Source organism: Apis cerana, linkage group LG13, assembly GCF_029169275.1.
Source record: "Apis cerana isolate GH-2021 linkage group LG13, AcerK_1.0, whole genome shotgun sequence".
NCBI lineage: Eukaryota > Metazoa > Arthropoda > Insecta > Hymenoptera > Apidae > Apis > Apis cerana.
Genome location: NC_083864.1, coordinates 6347750 through 6365671, shown reverse-complemented (window position 1 = coordinate 6365671; position 17922 = coordinate 6347750). Strand labels below are relative to the sequence as shown.

The 17922-nt window shown below is 42.3% G+C and overlaps 2 protein-coding genes and 1 long non-coding RNA gene across 29 annotated transcripts in view; 2 read left to right on the top strand and 1 right to left on the bottom strand.

The window, feature by feature from the left end:
- The window catches only part of LOC107996186 (voltage-dependent L-type calcium channel subunit beta-2), an 80235-nt gene extending 75381 nt beyond the window's left edge, over nt 1–4854 (bottom strand). For 9 of the 17 annotated variants that reach the window (XR_009832395.1, XM_062083906.1, XM_062083916.1 and 6 more), the window contains exons 1-2: nt 4512–4832; nt 1946–2813 (exon numbers count right to left, since the gene is read on the bottom strand). Coding sequence is in view for 16 of the 17 variants with exons in the window: in XM_062083906.1 (XP_061939890.1) it covers nt 1946–2179 (234 nt within the window). In the remaining variant the exon portion in view is untranslated. Of the gene's footprint in view, nt 1–1945; nt 2814–3654; nt 3949–4511 lie in introns of those variants that run through there. The other 8 variants (XM_062083911.1, XM_062083921.1, XM_062083914.1 and 5 more) reach the window with 2 other exon arrangements.
- A 34-nt stretch (nt 4855–4888) lies between these two features.
- On the top strand, nt 4889–5890 carry LOC133667171 (uncharacterized). The gene is made up of 2 exons (XR_009832396.1): nt 4889–5154; nt 5279–5890. It is a non-coding gene; the product is annotated as an uncharacterized LOC133667171 (long non-coding RNA).
- Nucleotides 5891–7105: 1215 nt separating this feature from the next.
- Nucleotides 7106–17922, top strand: part of LOC107996185 (protein abrupt) — a 69205-nt gene continuing 58388 nt past the window's right edge. For 6 of the 11 annotated variants that reach the window (XR_009832394.1, XM_017054109.3, XM_062083902.1 and 3 more), the window contains exon 1: nt 7291–8361. The gene's annotated coding sequence lies outside the window, so the exon portion shown is untranslated. Of the gene's footprint in view, nt 8362–17922 lie in introns of all 11 variants that reach the window. The other 5 variants (XM_017054112.3, XM_017054111.3, XR_009832393.1 and 2 more) reach the window with 5 other exon arrangements.

Sequence of the window (17922 nt, the reverse complement as noted above, 5' to 3'; positions counted from 1 at the left end):
AGTGGGTTAAAAAGAAGCGTTCCAAAGAGACTCGATTCCATTTTCCACCCCATCATCTCGTGTCTGTCTCATTAGCACTTCTGACCCTCGAGACGAGAAAAAGAGAGTGGGCCTGCTCTCCTCTATCGCGGAGAAAGCCAAGCCGAGCCAAGCCGAGCCAAGCCCGGCTGAATGCAGCTGCAAATGAGGGGCACCAACGATGCTGCGGTCGCCGGCGTATAACTAGTTCTCTCTATGAAACATGGAGAAGCGCTAAATGAAGTGGTTGGTCGTTGGAATAGCGTGGATATGAGGGACGACACGACGGTGGAAACAGGCCGAGGAGACTTGCTTTGATCAGACTATCCCGACCATCTTTCATTTTCTTACGTTCCTCTCCGTCGCGTTCACCATTCTCTCTCTCTCTCTCTCTCTCTCGCGTGAACGCAGCCGGAATAAATTAGGCGACTCTTCGCATTCCTTTCCCGGTGAACTAGTTTTCTGGAATTCTGTCTACCCTTACGAAAAAGTACCGAGAGATATCTCAGTACTTTTGATTCCTCTTTTGTAAAAAAAGAAAAAGAAAAGGAAAAGGAAAAGAAAAAAGAAAAAAAGCGTCGATGATAAATCACGTCGCGCTCGATGGTTGGACAGAGCTCTCTATAAATTATCGAAAACGCGATATTGCGTAATCTTCGACTAATGCAATGTTGGAGTAAAGTGTATAAATTATAGGGAGATTAACGATCGGTAATGGTACGTGGTATGGAAAATAGGATTCGATCGACGAGTACCACCGAGGTTGATGGAAAGTTTGTACAGTACAGCGGGAATGGCGTGCAAACGGTAACGTAATGGTAACGTAACGTTGCGCAATGGTAGGCGAAATATCAAAGAGAAATGTTTCAGACGAATGCTCGCAATTCCCTTCCACGAATTTCTATATATATATACGTGTTTTTCTAAGTTTAAACGAGACACCCTCTCTGTGCGTGGATATTGCTTCCTGGAAATTTTCATATGTGACGGCACGTTGTGCAACATCTATCACACCCCGTATGCTCAAACTTCGTAAACAGGATGAATAGATGCGTGTCGACGATTCGATAGATGTGAATTTCAAAGAAAAGACAAATAGCTTTTAACTTTTCCATAACGTTATTGCTCGTATATGAAATAATTTGGATCTGTTGGACGTTTGGGAGTGTTGAGAGAGTACGCTTCTTTCGTGAAACTTTTAAAATTAATGAATATTTCGATATAGGTGGCGAAAGATAAGTATGAAAGGCAGATAAAATAGAGTGCTCGAATTAAATAATCGATATCGTCTATTGTTTCCTCCACGTGTGTACAAATAACATTGCACGCGATGCAAATATAAAAAATACAAAAAGAAAAAAAGAAAAAAAAATGTTCGTTGAAACAACAATTCGATTTCAAAATTAATATCAAACATCGAGCAACATTCTTCCTTAGAAATGGTACCAAAAAATCTTGACCTTGATGCAAAAAGTGGAGTACCTCATCCCCTTTCACACCTCGCATTCACAAGCTCCTTCAAGTCTACTTCTGTAATAATGATACCCACTGCTTATCACCATCCGACCAACAGTGGTATCAAAAACCTTGACCTTTGTACAGTCTCAAGTGGCCTTTTTCTTCCCACCTTTTATTACCTACTCTCACCTCTCACCCCCCAAACTCTACAATCCCAACTCTACTCTATTCATCACCCTATTCTACGAACCCTATCAAATCCATGTTTCTCGTCCCAAAAAACCGATAATTCAAAAAAAGAAAAACACGGATTCAGCGGATTCATTGGTCCAACAAAATTGCGGATCCGGCTGTTGTTATCAAATTAAAAAAAAAAAAGAGAGAAAGCGTAAAATCACGGATGATCGATCCAGCGATCGGGATTATCGATTCGAAGGAAAAAAGCAGAAACGCAAAATAAGAAACTCACCGGGTTGTTGGTGAGCGCCGAGGTGGACGCAGCGGTAGGATGATGATCGTAATCCAGGTAATCGTCCCGCACCCTCTCCACGTCGTCCCTGTCGTCCCTGATGTCCCTGTCCCGGTAATCCCTGAGATCCCTGGGGTCCCGGTCGCGTAGGTCCCGAAGGTCGCGGAAGTCGCGTTGTTCTTGGAGGTCGCAACGGCTCACGTGGTCCCGTTCACCGCGAAGCTGCCTCGACATCGCCGTCGGCTCCTCCTCCTGCGAGTCGAGCAGCAGCTGCTCGGCTCCACCGCCACCTCCTCCACCACCGCCTCCGCCACCTCCAGCACCACCTCCGCGTCGGGCGGGATAACGCCGGAGGTCACACCATCCTACCTCGTCCCCCGCCCCTCCGGCGACCTCGCCGCGGGGCAACCGAGCCGTGCCTGGGGCCCTCACCACCGATCTGCCTCGAACCTCCTGCCCCCGCGGCCCCTCGGGGGGCTCCACCACATCACACCCGAACGCTACGCTTTTTGGACCCCTCACGACCCAACTCTTCTTCTTCCACTTGCGATTCTACGCGACCCTCCCCTCCGATTCTTTTCTTTTCTTCCGATCTTCTCTTTCTCTCTCTCTCTCTCTCTCTCGTTCCTTTTTCCTTTTTTCCTTCCTCCTCTCGATTCTTCTTTTCTCCTCTTTCGTAGAGGAGCTTCTTTTTTTACAAGATTTTCGAGATCGTTCTTATTAGGGCGTTTTGTCTCTCGCAAGTAGAAGATTACTTGCTCGTTCTCACGGGGCGAGTGGGTGACTAGAGGCGACGAAGCGGCAGTGGAGAAACGGAAGTAGCGAGAGAGTGGCGGCTGAAGATGACGCGCTTCGAGTGTAAATAAATCTGTAAATAAAGGCGGGTTGAAGAGATTAATACGGGATCGATCGAAACGATTGGACGTGATTGAGAGAGAGAGAGGTGTTGGAGATGTGTGTATGTGCGGCGAATTTGGATTGTAAATTGGCCGGTTGATTGATACTTGAATTTATTGTTATTGGATTGGATTTAGATTATATTTTTAAGTTAGGAAGAACGCGAATATTTGTTGTTTTATTATGTTATGTTGGATGAAAAAGTTGTCACGACGATTACGATATAACACGTTTTATCGGTCAGAGGTTGATGGAACAGATTAACGATTGGAATAGTTTGCCGCGCGAAAATATCCGTGGATATGTTTTCATACACACACGCGCGCGAAGAAAAGGCGAGACTATTCGATAAAGGGGCCTATAGTCGTCACAGTCTTTGGCGTACGATGTAACACTAGCGCAACTACGTAAGATGTAAATTCAATTTTCACGCCGTTACCATACGTCGCGACGGATAATTCAATTTAAATTTAGCGAGCCAAGCTATTTTGACACAATGACACGTGTTCCCCCATTGTTTCCTCGTGTATTCTCTATCCAACGTTTCGTCAATGTCTTTGGTAGTTTACGTTTCTTGCTTGGATCGACAAATCGATGTTTTCGTAACCGTAACATATCGACACAAATTGTAATTCAAAACGATTTAAATAATATATATATATCGAACACTTTCAAAAGCGTAACTCGATTAAATTTTCCGGGAAAATAATTTTTTCTTTCTAATATCACAAAATTTCATTCACAAACCAGTCACAAATTTTATCAAAACTGTTACCTCAACGATCGTTGGAACAGTTATTAGCTATGCGAACCTCGACTCGTTAAATCGATGACCATTAATTAAAGTGTCACCGATGGAAGACGAAAACCATTGATAGTGATAAACGTGGAACTTCTCTCTGCCAAGGTCAGACCCGAGCATTCGAAAGTTATGGCTGCTCTCTGCATCGCTACCTCGAGTGGTTAGCGCAAAACGTGACGTGTCTCCCGACCACGGGTATAATAGCTCTACTCTAGCAATACTCGAAGAAAGAGAGACGCGGAAGGAACGTTGCGAGGCGCGAACTGGCATGAAATCAAACGATGAAACGGTGCGTAAACCGTCCTCTCCGACGTTCCAGCCTTTCGAAGGAGAGAGGGTGGCAACGAAGCTCGGCCCAAGGTGGGGTGAGTTGAGGTTAGGTCACGCCGCAGACCGCGAATGTAGGGTTGTGGGTCGCGCCCGGTCGAGCTCAGCTGCGCTGCGACCTAAAGGGGTTGCGGTTTGTCTCCGCTCAGACACGACCATTAAACCGTCCCCTCTATTTCTCGAGCAGAAAGATGCTCTAACGAACCCTCTCTCTGTAATTTTCCCCCCTTTCGATCACCACCTCTTACGATCTTTTCACAGGTTATTGCGTAAAGGAGCGCGTTACGCGACAGTAGAATGTGACGGTCACGAGTCAGACCGAGAGTCGGACGCGGTGACGCGTCGACTGGGTATCGTAACGGTATCGCCGCCTTATTTTTCCAGATAATTCGATTCCGTAAATGAGAGAATACGGGGAAAGGATCGATCCATCCTGCGTTACGAGTCGCGATTCCAAAGGCACGAGCGTATGGACGGAGCACCGTATGGAAATTGTGTAAGTAAGTAACCACGGAGCCGGAGTCGTATCGTGAAACTTACTTGTAGGTCCGACCCAGTATGTCTCTCGCGAGCTTTTCCAAAGTCAAAAGACGAGCACACCACTGGCGAATCACACTTTCGCGCGCGGCTCGCGTCCCACCGCGAGCGATTAACCCGAATAACGCGCTCGATGGCCGTTACAGGGGAAAATGGAACGAGGATTATTCGCGACCCGAACGACGGATTTCCGCGTGGACGATCCGGCGGCAAGAAAGTGTCCACGACGTCGAAACGACGGTGACGGTTGGGGCCGTGCTCGCGTCGACGGCTGCTGCTACCGCGGCTCGCGCTACCTCGGCCGGTCTCGGTCGGCCTCGTCCTACCTCGGTCTTGCTCGGCTCTTGTATCGTGACGTCGCGCGGGGACGTGAAAACCCCGGCTGTCTAAAGTATCGATCGCATGCGCCAGCGCACGCGAGCTACGCTGCGGCGCGTCAACACGCGCCTTTCTCCACTGGCGTGAGGGTTGCTCGACACGTGGTCGCGTTTCCGATCCTTTTCTTTTTCTTAATCTCACCTTGTATCGGCGATAGAGGTGGCTCGATCGGATTGGTGGCTGGAAGTTGGAAATGATCTGGTGGAACTTGAGGTCTGTAGCAGGCGGTTCGATGAGACGAGCTGGCGGTCTTCTGGGATCGCAGGGTGTAAGTGTCAAGGGATGACCTTGCTTTCAACCGCATTCATTGTAACAGCCTTGTATATGGATACTCCTGCGGTATGGATAATATAGATATCGAGATTCCATTGATTTGAATTTTAATTTTTTAGGAATTGTTGAAGATTTCGTCTGTTTATTTATATAAATAAATAAATATTCGTAGAGGAGATGGATAGATTGTGAAGGAAGAATATACTCGATATCTTCTGATCAGTCCCGTTCAAATTCACCGATATTTCTCTTATTCTTTCTCTTATTATTTGAATTACAAATGAGGAGATAGAGATATAAGAGGACGATGATTTCAATGATGCTTCATCGATGGATAATCATATTGCTGGAAGAGACTTTCGCATCGTACGATGAATTAACGATGAACTTTCGTTAAACGTCGCTTTTGTGACGTGTTTTAAGTTTCAATTTAGAAATAGCGTTGTCGAGTAACGTAAACTGACGATTAAAATAAATTGCATTACAAACATCGTTATTGCAATTGACTCTCGTTGCACTTGTGTAGTCTATTTCCAAACGACTATACGTCGTTAAGTTATTTGTCGTGAAATAGTCGTTAAGAGCATCGTTTTCGTTTAATTATATGTTATTAACTTACTTAATGCTTAATGCGACGATCTGAGTTGAATGAAAATTAATACAATTAATAGTTGTAATTAGTCAAACGGATTATAGATAATAAATATATAGAGATACATATTCATAAATAATCGATGAGAATATCAAGTTTCATTCGATCTTATCTAGTTCTGGTATTCGAAGTTTATAACGTTGAAAAGGGATAAAACCACCCCCTTCGATCGATAGTCCCGACATCTGACGGAGGGTAGAAGAAGTGTCATGAAAGAAACTAAATACACTTGCAAGAGAGAAGAAACGAAGATCTGCAGTTTTCTACGAGAGAAACAGTCACTCCCCTCATGATTCCATTCCGTGATTTCGTTTCCCTTACCGACCTGCAGTGATAACACTCGAGTTTACCCCAATTTTAACTTTCGATGAAGACACATCTATTTCAAACAAATAGTCACGTTCTAATCGAACGTTATTGATCGTAAAATAAAGTACCACGAATTGAATGGTAACAGCGTGGATACCTATGCAGTGCTGCATGCTGGTGGCTGGAATCAGAACATCGTCTTTCTCTACGGTAATTGTTTAAATTGGTCGTTTAAAGACGAAGTGTTCGTTTATGATATCTTTAAACTTTTACACACAACGATTGACATCATAGTGGAATTAAAGGAATCATCATTTCCATCATTGGGGTAGTGGAATAATTAATTAACGAGAGTTTAAACGAACGTTTTCGTTGATATGTCTATAACGAAAGACTACCAGCGAAATTCAGCCCACGAAACGAAACTCACAAAAATTCTATCCCTAAACCTCTAAAGAAACCAATAAGATTCAACATATCCTTGGCACCTAGACACCCTATGCTTATACCACACAAAAAAAAAGAAGTTTCCCCTCCAAATATAGAAACAATTCCCTTTCCCCTTTCGCACTCTTCCTTTCTCTCTCAAAAAATAACCCTTTCCCGCTACCTGCTCTACCGTTGCGTTATCCAATCATCGATCAACCGCGACAAAGGATCGTCTGTCTGGTGACAGCAGCAGGAGCGTGGTGACTTCCGGTCGGAAGTGGCGTTCCTCCATCATCCGTGACAACGCGTGTACCGAGCGAGCCAGTTGTCGGCCGCGTATCGGCGCGAGTCACCGCGCGGCGACGATGCTACACTCTTTTCAGCCGACCACGTTCATCATCCCCGCGGCTACGCCGTAAGGTGGCAACGTTGCTCTCGCGCGAGAGAGGTTCGTAGTCAGGCGCAAAGGGGCAATGCTACCGCTCGCGCCAACAATACAACGCTGGTAGGGGAACGTGTATGTATAGAGCGGACTCTAGAAGCGTGTTCGCGTTTCTGGTGGGAGTGAGTCGTCTAGCACGAGCAGAGAGGTTCGGGGCGACGTGGTGGGGGCAAGTCAACAGCCGATGGTGGGGATGGAATACCGGGTAGCGCGAGAGGGAAGCCGATAGCGAGAGCAGGAGAGAGTTAGATGGTGGAGAGGGAGCGAGAGGCCGCCGAAAGCGCATAGCGGCCCATAATTCGGTGCGCCGCCCCGCAATCAGGTTCGTGCTCGATGTTTCTAACCGCCTCGCTCGTCGCAGCCGGGAGAGAGAGACGGTAGTGCACGTTTTTACGTTTGTTCGTCAGCTACGTTTGACTAAGTACAGTCCGGGATAGAACGGAGCACGTCTCGCGCGCTCTATTTTTCTATATATTTTTTGTTCTCTTTTCTCGTTTAACCGTTCTCTTCCACGGCGGATCGTAATCTCGTCGCTTGCGCGTCCCTCTTGTTTATTTGTCCGATAGATACGCGGCTGACAGAGACGCTATTCTCTCGGGAATCCTTAGTTTGTACATATTCCGTATCGTCGTGTGGAAAAGCCGGAAAGGCTTGTCGAAGGCTACGTTTGTCTATCCGGGGGATACGAAGGACTAACGAGTGTGAGGGAAAGCCTGTTAAACACACACGGAAAGGAAGAAGAAGGAACGCAGTGGTTCGCCGGCGTAGACTCGCAACAGAGAAGAGCGCGCGTCTCGCTGCCAGTCAACCAGTCGGCCATTCAGTCAGTCAGTCGATCATTCAGTCAGTGCCGGTTCTACACTCCGAACGTTTTCTTCTCTCTGTCTGTTTATATTCAGTCCCGAGTTCCTCAATGGTGGCTGTCTCGATGTGTTTTGCTGGCAACCAACGATAATCCTTTGTCTGTAAGTGAAACGAGAAACGGGAACACGAAGAAAACCGATCGAAAACTTGGATCCTATTGGTGGTGTTGTACGATTTTTGTGTTCCATCGTTGAAGACACAAATACACACGAAGTAAACGATATCCCTGGCCAAAAGCTTGGAAGGAAAATGTGCCGCCAACGGACACGGCCAGTGAATTGATAAATTTCATACGTGATGATTTTCTTACGTTAGCAATTCGTTGATTGTTGGTGATGATTGTGCTGGTTCGCTATGTACACGCCTTCACGTCGTGAGCGTCGTCGTTAAAAAAAGGAAGGAGGAAGGAGGGAGCCTTTTCCGCCGATTCAAACGTCCATCCTTAACGTACATCTAAACGTACATCTCTCGTCGTGTCTTTCTTCCCTTGGTCCACGTATAGTCACGTAAATATATAAAACAGATAAAGAAAAGAGAGAAACGAAATGGAACACATGCATGCTCTAAAATCGCGTCTCGAGCGCACGTGCACACACGTGCACGAAGAATATGAGCGTGTTATGGCCGCGACGCGCTACACCGCTCTGATTATTAACGAGTTATTACCGCGATACTAATTAAGTTTAATCGCAAGGCCGCCGTTCGTTAAAGTTAATTGCACGATCGACCACGGCCCACGTCGTTAACTACGCCGTCACTGCTCTCGCTGCGTAGTCATGCCTTTATAGAAATTACGTGGACTCGACTTCGTGAGTAGGACGCGCGAAAATCCTTGCTCGTACTGTCGCCATTTTTTTTTTCTTCTCTCTGCGCCATACACCTTCGAGATTCGTGTTTAAAATTACATCGAAGAATTCTTCCGCGATATTGGATCCGTGGTCACAGTATAATCGTGTTGCAGAGTTGCGTGAATTGCAATTGCACCAGTTTGTGTCACGAGGCTCGTGTTTCTCGCGGTTTCGAGTCCACACAGTAGCCGTATATCATTTTATCATCGTCCGTTTATATACGTACGATCTGTAAGTAACACGTTTTTGCTTTGGTTCATAGTTGATGAGTTTAGTTCTCTAGCTTTTTTCATCTGTGTCTCCAGCGAAACGATCGTATCGTAATCGTCTCGCTCGAATGACTCGTTCGTTAATTTGTTTGCCGCCTTGCCTACCGTTTCTTAGCCGCGTTACGTCGCCAACCGTTTCTCCAAATCCCTTTCCACTCATCTCATTCCGATTAGACTTTATTATTCCAGCTCTTAAAAGTACGTTCCTTTTTTTTTTTTTTTTTTTCATTCGTTCGAATGATTGATCGATGAATTTAATTGTTTGAATTTAAATCGATTATCGTTTATGAAAAGATTGTGAATTTTCAGGATCGTGTGATTTTTAATTAATCTCAATTTGATACAGTCTGTTTTCTTGACAATCGATTATTGTATTCTTGATTATTTCTTGATCAAATTCAAAAAGATTTCTTTGTAGTGATTATTTTTATATGTATATCTTAAGCTTTCTATTATATTATTCTCATATATTTCATCATATAAAATTTCATTATTGAATACTTCGATTTCTTGAATTATTTACTGAACTTTTTAAAAATTTAAGAGAATTGGAGCAAAATAAAACAAATCGAAATAATATCACGAAGAGCGAAACGATTCTTCTTTAACAATATTTTCCAAATTCCGTCAATGTTTCGAGTCGTAGGTTTCTTAAAATGATTCATTAGCCATTACATTAACATAGTTAACATATTTATCGAATGATTCCTCGATTTTCTATCCCCACCGCGATCGGTCGTTGAATTTCGTGTCCCTTCGGTTTTATGTTAATGCAGGCCGGTTCCTATGCACATGTCACAACTAGGATTCCAGACTAGGAATTTGTTTCAAGTTCGTAGGCCGTTCGTTGCGACACGCACACGCGTCGTATATTGCGTGCGACGCGTGTGATCAATAAATCGGGCTGTGCACCACGTACACTAACTCATCGCCGCGTGTACACACGTGACGTGCACACTGTTCCAGTCCTAAAACGCACGGTCTAAACGTACAACACCGCTCCTTTTCAACTCGAGCAACAATGTATCAAAAGCAGCCAGGTCAGAACGTTCGTGTGGAAAAATTTCTTGAAGCGACGTCCTCCACCGCGTGGACTATGTCACGCGTCTCAAGATTTTGTTATTATTACGCATTTGGTTGCTAGGAATCCGTCGACGTAGGATTTTTTTTTGATTTTAGTAACCTCTCTTGGAATCGAAACATTCCACTTGTAAAGCGTAGAATTTTATTATAACGTGGCGTGATATTTGATTGCATCTCTCGATTTTTTTACTTTTTTATTTTTTATTTTTTTATTTTTTTTTTTCATTTTTCTACGCTCATTATTCTCTCTGGATATTACATTTTATCGAGTTGAACTTGTTTTATAATATTAACGGTTTAGAGGTACGGTTTGTAATTAAAGTTTCTGATTAAAGTTCCTCTAAGTATTTTCATTTAAAGTTCTTAACTAACTGTGAATGTAATGCTCGAATTTTTGTATCGCCAAGGCAACTATGATTTCACAGTAATTGTTCTTACTAGAATTTTTGTCAGCGTTTACCGTACACTGGCTCACTTTCTCCTTGGCCTATCATCTTATAACAGGCTTCCCGTCGTGTTTTTGATAAATTCGATACGAAACTTCCTGGACGCACGGGATGTTGGACACGTAACAAATGTACGCATACGTATTATCTCGGCAACTAGTACACAACTCTTACGCCGTGCCCATAGGTCGAATTTTTTTCCTCTATTAAAATCTTTCCTCGAACCAACGTTTCTCTCGACGTATAAATAGAAATCGATATTTCGAAGGTAAATTTTAATTATAATCTTGTGAGGATTCGTTAATCAACCTCATAAATATAACCGTATAAATTTATTTTCAATCCTAAAATAAAAAAAAAACAAGGAGAAGAAGAAGGAGAAGAAGAATGATTGGAAAATTTTATTTTATAAATATTTATTTCGTCCTCCGTTCTTTCTCTCCTTCTCTCTTTTCAATTTTTTTTTTTTTTCTTTTTACGATGAATTTGCAAGGTTGATTAACGCCATGGCTCATACTAGAAACGGAAATCCCCCGAGCCAATGTCTTTCCACATGGCGGCCGATGGTTATTTGATCGATACGAGCCCTCGCTCTCTCCGCTTTTCACCGTGAGCATTGCGACCCTTTTATTAATGACTGACTCACACGCATCTCGATAAGCCGCGATAGTCACGAGCCTCGCATTTGGGAACGTTCCACGCACACGAAGGTCGTATCTTTTCGGGACGATTTATTAAGTACTTTACCATTGCCAGTACTACTCTCCCTTTGTACGATTCTCAATTCCATCAATCGTACGTTATTCCATTCGAAAATGGAATAAAGAGAAAGGAGAGGAGAGGAATGATTGTTATTTTTAAAATGCTCAGTTTATCTGGATCGATTATCGATCTTTTAATTCTGTAATTTTGTTGTCTGCGTAATACTGTGACGAAATAAAAGAATCGTGCGACGTAAGAATTAAAAGCTCACGAAATTTACAATGTAGAAATCGTTGCAAATTTTTCAATTGTTCAATGTTGATAACAGTTTTAATCTATCGCGACATTAATCGCTGATTTTTATCGTTCCCACGATTCGTGTTAGATAGGGATCGACGTGTACGGTCTTTTAAGCGCAATTCCCATATTTAAATACAACAATTTCTTAAATATTTATCAGAATGTATAGCGTATACCTTTATAGCAACCTCTCAGAATTCACCATGATTCATTCAGAATTCTGAATCATGGCAAATTTTAAATAATACTCCATATCGATAATAATAGATCCGCGATAGAAAACTAGAAATTCAACAATTTTATTTTAAACATGATTTACGGTACTTTCGATAAACGAGATTAGGAATAGATCCGCGACAGAGGATTGGGAAAATTTTGACAATTTGTCGAGAGACGCTACACTTTTTCTACCAAATTTCCAATTCCTATTTCGAATTCGTAAATCACGCAGGATTTGAAATAATTTTATCCTGTATCGATAATAGAGATTAGAATTGGTCCACGATAGAAAATTGAAATATAAGCGGTACACGGTGGCAAAGCGGAGCAAAAACAGTGCAAATTAACCGAATTATGGAAGCGTCACGTTTGCTAATGATTTATGCGCGACAATGTGCCGGTAATTGGCAACGTGCACGCAGTGAGCGACGCGCGGCCTGTCCACCGATTAATTAATGAATTGACGGGCACGAGATTGCGGCCGCAAAATGATGTACATACATTCGTCACTGGGAGACGGTCAATTGTCGGTGCTGGAGCGCAAACTTCGTCGTTTGTCACCGTTTGTCGCCATTTGTCGCGGTTTGTCGTTCTGCGCTTTAAAAACAATTCTTAAGCCGCGTTCTCATTGACGCGACAAGATGCAACATTTTGGCAAGGTTTCGATCTTTTTTTTCTTTTTTTTGTGAAGAAAAATCGATTGTAGAGTATTTCTACGCGTTTTTATTTTAATTATGGCAAGAAGAGAATTGCTCTAGAGAATTGCTCGAGTGTTAATCGTTTAATTTTTGAAGGTAAAGGATTTTTTAATAAATCCAGCCGACCAGTTTTTGGCTTCTCAGTAAATATTAATCAATAAACATTAGCATGGTTCGTTCATTTCATTGTTAAAACAAAATCTTTCAAATATTTCTTTTATTGGTAATGTTTCATTGTTGCTTCATCGAAAACGTAACTTCTCTCATATATCGTAATCTAGTCTAGTACAAGAATATGTGCAAAAGAAAAGTTTTTTCCTTCTTAAATCTCTCGTTGGGTATTTAACCGGCAGCAGGAAGTACATTTTCGAAGCGATACATCCGGTCGATCGACCATATTAAGAAAAAAAAGAAAAGAAGAAGAGGATAGAAAAAGGAGGCAGAGCAGGGACTAATAAATAGAGGAGGTGATCGCGCGATGATCGAATAACGCAATAAAAAGATAATTACTGGAAAATGGAAGCCAATAATGGCCGGGTATAAAATTTTACAAGCGGACGTCCACGTTTCTTCTCTATGGTTTCTCTATAATCCATTGTTACAAATTTTTCTTCCTTCTTTTTTTTTCCCCCATCCTCCTCCATTATTCTAGCCTTGCCCCGCTCCGAGAGTACATTTTTCGGGGTACTCGTAAAATCGACCGGTTTCGAAAGCGATCTTTGTAATTCCAATGCCCGTCTCTCCTACAACTCTGAACATAGTTAATACATAGTTTGCTCCTAAAGTACGTTTTTCGGGGTCAGCCAGTGGGCCCTGGAATTGTTTTAGAGAGCGGACCAAGCGGCGAACCGCAATGAGATAACAGAAATTAAGGGTTCTAGGGAACCGTGGCTACGTACCTGGCTCTACGGTTTGGAAAAACACGTACGCACTCACACTCTCGAAATCTCGCTTCTAGTCGTGTACATACGTACCTGCTGCGAGAGGCCGAGAATGGGGGCCTCGAGGGAACGTAGCAGCTGGCCCGATAATTGCGCCGGCGATATTATTAATGGTCCCAAAGATTTGCTTCGGCCCGGAACCCAGGTAGACGAGCTGGTACTGTACTTGCCACGCTCCGCGCCCATCTTAATCCTCGTCTGCTACGTGAAAAATGTACAGGATGTAATCGTGCACAATGATACTTGGCTTGGATTTCTTGGGATTTTGTGCGAATAGTATTCTTTTCTTTTTTCCTCTCTTTTCGTCATCTTTGTAGCGAGCTTTTCGAATTTTTCATTCCTTTCTCCGTTCCTTCCTTTTAAATCCGGATTTTCCAAGGATCGATTATTTTTAGATGTAGAATCGTAATAATTCTATTAATTCTTGGATCGTTATTTATTTCTATACGTTTTATCAGCGTGTATAATATTGGTCGGAGAAGATTGTTATTCGTATGAGAGGATGAGAAACACTGGTTTAGATCATTTTAGAATAGGTAAAAATATTTGGAGGTATTTTTTTTCCAGAGATGAGATTTATAGTGGGATTCTTGTTTTCAAATGTGCGCGTGTTGGAATAGAAGGTTGATATCTGTTTTGGAATAAATTGTTGATTTATAGTACATACACCCTTATTTAAATGTTTCGAGATAAAGTGCCAACGTATTAGCTGTTTGAATAAAAAACATGATTTATATTAAAGTTTTATTAAAAATAGAAGATATTCCAAGACGGGCAGGAATGTATATCAGATAAATTCTTTCTCAAGGTGGTTATCAAAGATTACTCAGAACCTGAAATAATTTACAATCATCAAGGCTATAGATACAAGTAATTCGTTTCGTTAATCCTGGAAGCTTTCATTTATCATAAATGTTCTCGATATCGACGATTGACCGAAGATAAGATTCTGCAATGTGGTACAATAAAAAGTAACGATTCGGAGAAAATGGCGTGGATATTCGAATATTGCACAAACAGAAAAATAAAATAAAATAACATTTAAACTTTCTAGAAGTAAAGAAACTTCGATAAATCTTGGACAAAGACATCCGTGCAAATTTCCACGGATATTCTATAGATCCTAAGCGAACAAGGGAAAACGAGAATTGTCGGTCCTCCTAAGAAGGGTCAGGATGTAGGGGGGGTCCAAGAGAATGTTTATTTTCGGGCGCACAAATGGAACGCTCGAACTGCACACTTTCATTACAGCTTTACCGAAAAACTTCACATTCTCTGTGCGTTCCACTCTCGGTAACTCGACCGCCACAGCTTGGTGGTGCAGCTTCTTCCTTCGCCCTCCCCTCCCTCCATCTCCTATAGTCGATGGTCCTCTGGATATTTTCTCGTTTTCCAACTTCCAACGTGGTCTGCGTTCCGTCCGTTTCGAGGACTCTCGTTGAAAAGGTCGAGTAATACGAGCCAACGTTATGGCTCTCCCCTCCCTCTTCCCTCCCCCTCCGATCTAACGTACACGTGTACACATCCGCAAGAGGAGTACGGCTCGCCACGGCACACCCACCGTCGTGAAAATCCACCGTTTTCACTTTCGTCGAACCGACGAAAAAACTTTCACCGTATCGATTCCTGCGCGGCGTGTCCAGGGAACGACAGACACTTGACTCTTGAACTGAAACGGAATCAAGGACGTTCGACGACGTGTTTCATTCATCGTACGTTTCCTCGTCCTCTGCCGCGTGGCCGGATATTCCTTTTTAATATTTAAGCCGCGTGACGTGTCAGGTCCCTCGAGGAGGAGAGGGCCGCGAAGAAAATCACGCATTCCCCATTCCCGCGAATACATTTCAATATTTAGGAACGATGCCTCCCGACTGCAAACGTTCCTCTCTCGCACCGTGCACGGTGTTTTTTGAATAATTTTCGAAGCGGAAACATCTCGCGATGCGTGTCGATTTTTCTCCGCATTCTACGTACCAGATGTACGTAGCAATGTGCAACAGCGTTCTTGAGAATATGTACGAGATCTTTTTTTTTTTTTTTTTCGATAGTTATATGTAGATTATTTGCTAAGAGATTGGTTCTGTTTGGACGTGTATCTATCGCTGATGGAGTTATTCGTGCCAGTTGAAACGGCTTTTGTACGTTTGTAGTTTGAAAAAGAGCAGCATTTCGTTATCGGGGAATTTTCTCATCTAATACATTACAGATAATACGCCGCCAACTATCTGTTTTCTTATCGTGATGCATACACGATTCCTTTTTTTTTTTTTAAATGGTCGACACAGCGAAATCGATTTAATTTTACGTGAGATAAGGATATTACGTTTATGCATGTGAAATGTCTTCTTTCTATTTTTTTTCTTTTTTTTTTTAAATAAACCTTTGCACCAGCGTTCTGTTATTATTCACTTTTCGATCCGTCGAACAAAAGTTACCGGAATATTTCCCCCTTTTTCATCGTGAATTCTTTAATTTCACGATTCTTTAATTCGAAAGTTCTCCGAGCAAACTCGAGGAAGAAAAAAAAGACAGAAAGAAATGACCACAGCGAGAAACATTGACAAGCTTCCGATCGCTTTTTACCATCTCCTCGAACGGCACAAATGGCTCGCAGCTTTTCTTGCTCGCAGATCTCCTTTTTCCTTTTTCCCTATCCGTCCTTGAAATCTCCGTCCAACAACGAGCGCATAACGGTCTCTGAGAGATCGGATCTGTGGCGATCGATGACGAAGATATCTTCGCCGGAGCCATCGATGTCCTCCGGATCTGGAATCCGAATGTGGTCGATCATAATAGTCGCGAGTAGGCAGAGGGCGGAGGAGGAAGAGGTATCCCCGAGGAGGCGAGAGGGGGCTGAATCGAGAGCCACACCTCGAATTCGCGGCATTCCTGATACGTGTAGCCAATCTCTTCTAGCTCTCTCGCCTCGAGATCTATCCGTGTCACACTCATCCCTTGGCACGACTCCTTTCCATCCAAAGGATCGACACGATCGATCGATCGCACACGCGTGCATTTCCTGCTCGCGCATAAAATACCGCGAGCCGCTGGTTATCTGCTTGGCCGGTCGTTAGCCCGGCCGTTTTTCCACGCCGCGGAAAAATCGGTTCGTGCGGATAATAATCGTCAACTATTACGGATTAGATACACGTTGTGAAACGATGAATTATCGATAGGGAATGTTTTTTTTTTTCGAGGATATATTGGGAAGAATCTCGTGTATTTTTCTCTTCGCTTTTTACATGGAAGATCGAAATTCTTTATTTTTTGGTTGGTAGATTGTAGATAGATTTTGAATTAATCTGCGTAGAATTTTCATAATGCGGAGAATGTCTCGTTAACCTTTGTACGTCCTTGTACCTAGAAAAATTACTACTTCTATTTTAAACAAGGTAGATTTTTTTAGAATTAAATTTTAGAATTCTCTCTCTCTTATATATATATATATATATATATAAAATACATATATATATAATATATATATATTGTATCGTAATATATGGAGTTGATAGAAGTTGATTATTCGAGGATTATTAATTAATGGATAGATTATCGAAATAAAGAAGTGTTGTTTGGATTATTTGAATGTTAGGAGAACGAGGCGATTACGAAGGAATTGCCCAACCATACGAAATTGGCCAGTCACTTCGCCTTGAAAATCGTATAGTAAGTACGATAAATTACCAATGACGAATAAAAAAAGAAATTCGTCGAAAGTAATCGGCGATCCTTGAAGGTAAACACACAGAATTTCGTGATCGATACGCAGCTCGCGTGAATAATCAAGCCTCGCCGGTCGTAATACCGGCCATTAATCGATCTCAACTTTGTCTTTATCTACGGACAACGTTAATCGTTTGATAAGGGTCCCTCGATTACGCGTATCGGTTATATATGTCTGAAGGAAATGTAATTATTTTCGTCGCGACGGATTTCGTAGATATCGGCAACGTTTGCTCAAAGAAGTTGAGTTTATTGTTTCGATAAAATTGCATGTACTCCCCGATGGTACGTTCTCTAAATGAAATATATTCCGATCGAGATCGAATTTTCTTGGCCGAGTCGGGTAAAAAGTCGACAGATAAGATTTTTTTGTCGAGAGTTTTTTTAACGAAGCTTTTAACAAGGTTATTGAATTTTATTTCAGCTAATTACGTACGCGATACGCGAACCGGATCTTTTGTAAATACAAGGCGTTTCATTTTCGAGGCGACGTTTGTACGATTGTCAATCAAAAATCAATCCATTCATTAATTATTATAAATTTTCTGGTATTTCCCCCTCGAAAACAATAAACGCGTACGATATTAACGATTATTTAGATAAAGCATTATCACTCTTGCGAATTATTGTTTCGAGAAACAAATGCATTCGTCAGCCAATTATAACAAATTATCATTCGTCATTTCAATTATTTGGAAAAAGATCTTTCTGTGTTATTCATCTTGATAAAAAGAATATAATTATCAATTATTCGGTAAACATATATATAAAAAGAGGATATATATATATATAAAAGAAGAGAAGAGAGAAATTTCCTCTATTCCCTAAAATTTTGTTT